This window comes from Gekko japonicus, unplaced genomic scaffold (genome assembly GCF_001447785.1).
Source record: "Gekko japonicus isolate JY-2015 unplaced genomic scaffold, Gekko_japonicus_V1.1 scaffold167, whole genome shotgun sequence".
Lineage (NCBI taxonomy): Eukaryota > Metazoa > Chordata > Lepidosauria > Squamata > Gekkonidae > Gekko > Gekko japonicus.
The window spans coordinates 1,017,583-1,024,661 of record NW_015164670.1 but is presented as its reverse complement, the minus strand read 5'-3'; the positions used below and the strand labels follow the sequence as shown (position 1 = coordinate 1,024,661).

Genomic DNA, 7,079 nt, shown 5'->3' with positions numbered 1-7,079 from the left:
CTTCCGATGCCTGTGTTTTATGATCTGGACGAATCATAAGTTGTGATATTTGGTTGTGTTTGTCTTTTAATAACTGTGTTTTTATGTTTTTAGTAAAATGTTTGCCACTGGGAATTTCCTTGCTGCTGTGGGTGCCTACAATTTGGCCATTCGTATCAACAGTAAGATTCCAGCCCTGTACTTGAATCGAGCCGCTTGCCACTTGAGGCTGAAAAATCTGCACAAGGCCATTGAAGATTCCTCCAAGGTATTCCTGAGCTGCTTTTGGGTTTGCAGCTGATTTGTCCATTGCTTCACTTTGCCATGCGCACAGTTGGCTGTGCAAACACTGCACGATCTCACCCATTATCGTTTCTGATTAATGCTGATTATTGTTTTCCCCAAATTCAGGGGTACGCCCTCAATTCTTAAAACATTCAGCTTCTCCCAGATTCGCCAAAGCCCCACTACTCGACATCTGGGAAAACTCTGCTGAGGAACTGAACAACGTTTGAGTCCCGTCAGGCACCTTTAAGACCAGCAAAGTTTCATTCTGCATATAAGCTTTTGTGTGCGCACGGAAGCCTAGACCTGGAATGAAACTTTGCTGGTCTTAAGGTGCCTGACGGGACTCAAACTCTGATCTGTCGCTTCAGACCAGCACGGCCGCCCCCGCCTGAATCCCTCTGCTGAAGAAGGACAGCCACGTGCCATGTTCTGTCTTCAAGCCTGCCTGGAATGTGTACACATCATCGTGCATCGTGTACACATCATCGTGCAGCAAACATCAGGGAAAGCGCTCTGCACTGGGCTCAGCGCCCTGCCTCCCACCCCATTTGCTGACCAGGTGCAAACTGTGCAGCCAGCCCACGGCGATGCCGGCCCCTCCGGTGGGGGTCCCGCTCACTCCTCCCGTGGCCTGCCGTCATTGTCCTGCCCACGTGGGTGTCGTTCTCAAGGCTCGGGATTCTAGTTCCCCCCTTTTGTACCCTGTGGCCAGGCACCCCTGGGAGGAGGGGAGAGGCCGTTGCTGGGCAAATGGAACGGGAATGCAGCTTCCTCTGTCCGATGAACCTGGTGGTGTGAGAGGGGCTGTGTGGGGGGTTTGCTGTGGAAGAAGAGGCACAGCTGGGGGAAACGTCCCTGGCAGAGAGGAAAGAAGAAAGATGGCCTCCCCTGGCTTTCCCTCCATCCTTGAGCACTTGGCATTAGCCACAAGGTATAGATAGGAACTCTCAGGCCGGGGCAAGGGATGCTCTGTCTGCTTGGTGCTTGGGGGTGGGGGGGAGCAACAGTGGGAGGGCTTCCAGTGTCCTGGCCCCACTGCTATACCTCCTGATGGCCCCTGGTGTTTTTGGCCACACAGAGTGTTGGACTGGACGGGCCATTGGGTGATCCAACATTGGCTTCTCTTATGTTCTTAAGTCCTTAAGGTATAGATAGGAACTCTCGGTCTGGGGCAAGTGATGCTCTGTATTGTTGGTGCCTGGGGGGGTGGGGGCAACAGTGGGAGGGCTTCTGGCCCCACTGCCGGACCACCTGGTGGCCCCTGGTATTTTTGGCCACTGTGTGACAGACAGAGTGTTGGACTGGAGGGGCCCTTGGCCTGATCCAACACGGGCTTCTCTGATGTTCTTATGTACACTGGGAGAGGGTCAGATGGTCCATGCCGTTTGTGAGGGGGAAGAGGGACCTGTTGTGAAATGTCACCCGGAGCATCTTGTATGTTTCATTCTTCAAGGCCCTGGATTTATTAACTCCGCCCGTTCCAGACAATGCTAACGCCAGAGCGAAAGCTCACGTCAGACGAGGGACGGCATTCTGTGAGCTGGAACTGTACGCTGAAGGTAAGGAAAAAAGATGCTGGAAACGCTCCCTCCAGTCCTTGGGCTCATTGGTTCACTACTGCCGTGTTTGGAGTCGCGAGGCTTTGCTGGTCACTGCTTGTCCTTTGGGGTGTTCTGGCATTCTTCCACTTATCCCCCCCCCCCACACACACAGTGGGATTCTCCCCTCAGCAGCGTCGTGGCACAGGGAGTAAGTGAAAATGAAAACACCTACTCCTTTCACTGTTGGCTCTTCACCCATATTTTTGTGGTATTTTCTCCCAGAGGACACACTAGACACTCTAATGGAGACTGATACGGCAGGCGGAGTAATTCCAGATGGAAACTTACTTTTGGCTTTTGAAAGCTTTGTGTGTGTGTGTGTGTGTGTGTGTGTGAGAGAGAGAGAGAGAGAGAGAGTGTGTGTGTGTGCGAGAGAGAGAGAGAGAGAGAGAGAGAGTGTCTGTGTGTGCGAGAGAGAGAGAGAGAGAGAGAGAGAGTGTGTGTCTGTGTGTGCGAGAGAGAGAGCGAGAGAGAGAGAGGGAAGTTTTTCATCTCCTTGCGTCTAGGAAATAGATAGAGCAGCAGCTTGGTAGCATTGCTGGTGTTTGCAGATCATCGTTTTTAGCCTTCCCCACTTTGCAGACTGGGAGCTCGTGGAGCTGCCTTTGCTTCAGCTGGAAGAGAGCAACAAGCTTGGCTTGTACTCTGTGGGGAGTAAAGGCATGGTAGGGTTTGTGTTGTCTGCCTCGAGGACTTATTGGGGCAGATGTGCTCAAAGAGGTGAGAGGAACACAAATGGAGCAGGGGAACTAGGAGGGTGCTGCTGTGTCCGGACTGGTTTGCTCCCCTGCCCCCGCCAGGAGGAAGTGAGCAGCCTGTACTGGGAAGCAAGCCGACCTGTCCTTGCCCTAAAATCTTAAAATCTGCATGCTGGATTACTACTAGGTCTGCAAGATTATGTGGCTGCCCTCAGGATTGAGCCCACAAACAAAAGTATCTCAGAGGATGCTGAGAAGATCCGACGCATCATCCAAGAAACAGGATGATTTTGATGGGAGCCCCCGGCTTGGGAGAGCAGCTGGAGGCCTTGTGAGCTGGCCCTGATGCTGCTCAGCGGAGGGAGTTCTTTTCTGGGACGATGCTTCGGTACAGCATCGCTGGGGTTAAAGGTCTTCTTCTCCGGCTCATCTTAAGTAGTAACTGTAAAGTACACCATTTGAGGTTCTTATTTTGTAAAAACGTTTTCTTTGTATGAAATGCTTCTTTAAATAACATTAGAACATAACTTTTCTAATTTAGTATTTTGCTCAATAAAGTAGAAAGAAACCTAACTGTACTTGAGGCTGTGTTTGTTTAAAAACTGCTACCAATACTGGTAAAATATTGTCTAGATGAAATGTCAGAATTCCTAGGATGATGAAGTACCCAGGAAAGCCAGTTTGGTGTAGTGGTTCAGTGCGTGGACTCTACTCTGGGAGAACCGGGTTTGATTCCCCACTCCTCCTCCACTTGCACCTGCTGGATGACCTTGGGCAAGCCATAGTTCTTGCAGAGCTGTCCTTGAAAAAGAGCAGTTTCTGTCAGAGCTCTCTCAGCCCCACCTACCTCGGGTGTCTGTTGTGGGGAGGGGAAGGGAAAGGAATTTGTAAGCCACTCTGAGACACCTTTGGGTAGTGAAGGGCGGGGTATCAATCCAATCTTTTCTTCTTCTTCTTCTACATCGTTTTTGAACATACAGCGTAGCAGTTCAATAAAGTAAGAGTTTTAGCTGTTTTCTAGGAATCAAATTCTAACCTGTGAGAGATGACGGTTTTTTAATCAATTATTCATGGAAAATACATTCCCAGCATGGTCAGCCAGAGGAGGATCTTGGTGTCCATCTAGTCCAGCAGTATCCTCCCTTCATATCTTGATTCTGCTGCTTGTCCATTTAGAATTCCATGCAGGTGCATTCAGGTCCACTCTTGTGAAGGATGAGAATGACGTGAGCATTTCTTCTCTCTCCTCATAGTGGGTCTGGGCTGATACACATGTTTTTGCTCTGTAGGTTTCCATAGATACTAAGAACATAAGAGAAGCCAATGGTGGATCAGGCAAGTGGCCCCTCCAGTCCAACACACTCTGTGTCACACAGTGGCCAGAAATACCAGGTGCCCTCAGGAGGTCCAGCAGTGGGGCCAGAACTCCAGAAGCCCTCCCACTGTTTCCCCCCACCCCAGGCACCAAGAATACAGAGCATCACCTGCCCCAGACCGAGAGTTCCTATTGATACCTTGTGGCTAATAGCCACTGATGGACCTCTGCTCCACATGCTTATCTAATTCCCTCTTGAAGTTGTCCGTGCTCGTAGGTGCTGCCACCTCCTGTGGCACTCTGAATTCCATGTGTGAATCACTCTTTGGGTGAAGAAGGAATTCCTCTTATCCGTTCTAACCCAACCGCTCAGCAATTTCATGGAGTGCCCACGAGTTCTTGTATTGTGAGAAAGGGAGAAAAGTACCTCTTTCTCTACCTGCTCTTTCCCATGCACAATCTTATAAGCCTCGATCATGTCACCACTCAGCCGTCGTTTCTCTGAGCTAAAGAGCTCCAAGCCCTTTAACCTGTCTTCATAGGGAAAGTGTTCCAACCCCTTTATCATTCTAGTTGCCCTTTTCTGCACTTTCCCCTTATTTGCTTAGAGTTGAGGGCTGGAAGGAATCCAAGTGCCCTCACTCTTACCCCATGCCGGGGTTTTGACAGATTTCCTGCCTACAGAGAGCGAGGTGTGTTGGGGGAGAGGGCTCGGTTTCGTGTGGAAGAGGGCTCAGCCATGTGAGGCCCTCCACTGGCACTCCCGGGCGGGATAGAAAGCGAAAATCTTTATTTTCGATTTCTATCCCGCCCTCCCCGCAAGCGGTTACAAAGTCACATAAACAGCGTGACAGCAATAACAACAAACAGAAGTTTAATAATAAAGTCAATATTAAAATCAACTGTGCAGCACACCAGAGCAAGCATGCCTTAATAACAGAGCTCAGATGAAAACATTTCAGAGCGGCGCCACTGGATAATTCACTAGATTAAGAAAATTAGCGCTGTCAGCAAGGGAGGCCAAGATGGATTTGGACGTCTGATTCCTCAACTGAAAGCCCAGCGGAACAGCTCAAAACGGGAGCTTGTTCCACCAGACAGGGACCAGGGCTAGAAAAGCCTGGCCCTGGTTGAGGCCAATCGGATGTTCTTCGGGGCAGGGGCAGCTAAGAGATGTTGATCGCTGGAGCGGCGGGGTCTCTGCGGGGCATATATGGGGAGAGGTGGTCCCGAAGGTATGTCGGTCCCTGGCCGCATAGGGCTTTGAAGGTTAGCACCAGAGCCTTGAACTGGACCCAGTACTCTATTGGCGGTCTTCGCCATGGGTGCAGCACGGGCTGAATGCACGCCCACACAGACGAACTGGACCCAGTACTCTATTGGCGGTCTTTGCCATGGGTGCAGCACAGGCTGAATGCACTCCCACACAGACGCTGCTGTCACACCCATGCTGCTGCGTTCTGCACTAGCTGCAGTTTCTGGGTCAAGTACACAAGGGTAGCCCCTCACGTAGAGCAAGTTACAATAATCCAACCTACATGGTTCACTGTAGCCAAGTGAGATAGGGAACCAGTTGCTTGGCCACCCGGAGGAGGTGAAAGGGCAATCGAGCAACGGTGGCAACTTGGGCCTCCATAGAAAGAGGAATCCAGGACCACCCCTCAGCTCTTCACCCTCGGCGATGGCACCAACAGTGTCCCATTGAGAGTTGGGAGTTGGATTCCTGATCCCAGATTCCCACGGCCTAGGTACAGGACCTCTGTCTTCATTCGATTCAGTTTCATCCAACTCTGTTGAAACCATCCAGTCACAGCCTGTAATGCCCCGTTCAATACCTCAGGAGCGGAGTCCATCCATCTGTCCATCAGCAGACAGAGCTGGGTATCATCAGCATATTGATGACAACCCAGCCCATTCCTCTGAGCCAACTGTGTGAAGGGGCACATATTGATGTTAAACAGGATCGGGGAGAAGATGGCCCCTTGTGGCACATCACGTATTAGTGGATGTTGCTGGGACAACCCCTCCCCACGCGCCACCCTCTGTCCCCAACCCTAAAGGAAGGAGGAGAGCCATTGCAACACAGTCCCCCATATTCCAGTGCTGGCGAGGCGGTGGGCCAAGAGATCATGGTCAACCGTGTCGAACGCTGTTGTAAAACCAAGAAGTAACAGCAGCGCTGACCCGCCTGGAGCCAGGGGACTCCAAAGCTCATCCATGAGGGCTACACCCCCTCCACCATCGAGAGGCTCTGGGGTCCCTTGATCTTTCAGTGTGGTTCAGAATCTAAGAGTTGAGATAATTTTATATAAATGAACTAAATAAATACATGTCTTTACATCTATGACTAATTCAGTCTTACTGACATCTATTAGATTTCCTGGCAAGTAAGCGGTCTCAATATTAGCATGTTAAAATGAACAGGAACACTAAACATGGGGGCTTTGAATAGCTTTATTGTGTCAGCCCACAACTCAGAAGGCACCGGGCCCTTCATAAAAGGTTGAGAATATCAGGATGGTCATACACTTTGCTTTTGTCCAGGGCTGTGTTAATACAGTTATACTCTGTCTTGCCACAAGCAAATAAGTGATCTGTTAAGGAGTTATCCTTTGGGTAATACCGACAGGGGACCATTGGTGTGGTGGGGGGCACAGCCCCGTAGTCGCTGGAGGTTGTTTTATACAGCAGCAGCTGGGGCCTGGTCAGGCAAGTGCCGGTGGTGAGCGTGGCCGCCTTCAGCATGCAGGAGAAGACGGGGTTGCCGGGGCTGGTGCAGGGCAGGTGCTGGAAAGAGGCCGCTTTCTCTGCGCTGCCGGGCCTGGGCTGAGCATCCATGGCCTCTTCCTGCTGGCAAGAAAGAGAGCGAGACAGACAGACAGACAGGCGATGAGATGAGGACACATCAGGGGGGCCATCCACGTCCACGGAGCCCCCTTCCCAGCCCACGGACTCGGGTGGGGTCCAAGGCAGTGCTCCCTCTAAGCGGTGGAGTCTCCTGAGCAAAAATTCTGCTTTGTGAGCTCCTGGCATTAGAGCTGTGAGAGAGCCATTTTGGATGGTGCTGCAGCACTTCCCATTGCCACACCACTGACCTGGATGAAAAATTGACCTTCCCACAAGAAGTAATTCTTTTCAAAAATAACATCAGTAATGTCCATGAGGAAATGGGTAGGAGGATTTTTATTTTCCCTTCTG

The 7,079-nt window shown here is 51.0% G+C and overlaps 2 protein-coding genes across 2 annotated transcripts in view; one reads left to right on the top strand and one right to left on the bottom strand.

Moving 5' to 3' along the window:
* Window positions 1–3,015, top strand: part of DYX1C1 (dyslexia susceptibility 1 candidate 1) — a 7,913-nt gene extending 4,898 nt beyond the window's left edge. Inside the window, exons 7-9 of the mRNA XM_015409177.1 lie at window positions 94–247; window positions 1,721–1,826; window positions 2,754–3,015. Of these exons, the coding sequence (XP_015264663.1) occupies window positions 94–247; window positions 1,721–1,826; window positions 2,754–2,854 (361 nt within the window). The 3' untranslated portion in view covers window positions 2,855–3,015. The remainder of the gene's footprint in view (window positions 1–93; window positions 248–1,720; window positions 1,827–2,753) is intronic.
* A 3,310-nt stretch (window positions 3,016–6,325) lies between these two features.
* LOC107108693 (chromosome unknown open reading frame, human C15orf65) lies at window positions 6,326–6,723 on the bottom strand. Its single transcript, XM_015409180.1, has one exon. The coding sequence runs from the start codon at window positions 6,717–6,719 to the stop codon at window positions 6,375–6,377; it is 345 nt and encodes a 114-aa protein (XP_015264666.1). The 5' UTR covers window positions 6,720–6,723; the 3' UTR covers window positions 6,326–6,374.
* Between the last annotated feature and the right edge of the window lie 356 nt (window positions 6,724–7,079).

Coding starts and splice junctions, on each gene's coding strand:
- LOC107108693 (XM_015409180.1), bottom strand. CDS start 6,719: ATGGATGCTCAGCCCAGGCCCGGCAGCGCAGAGAAAGCGGCCTCTTTC.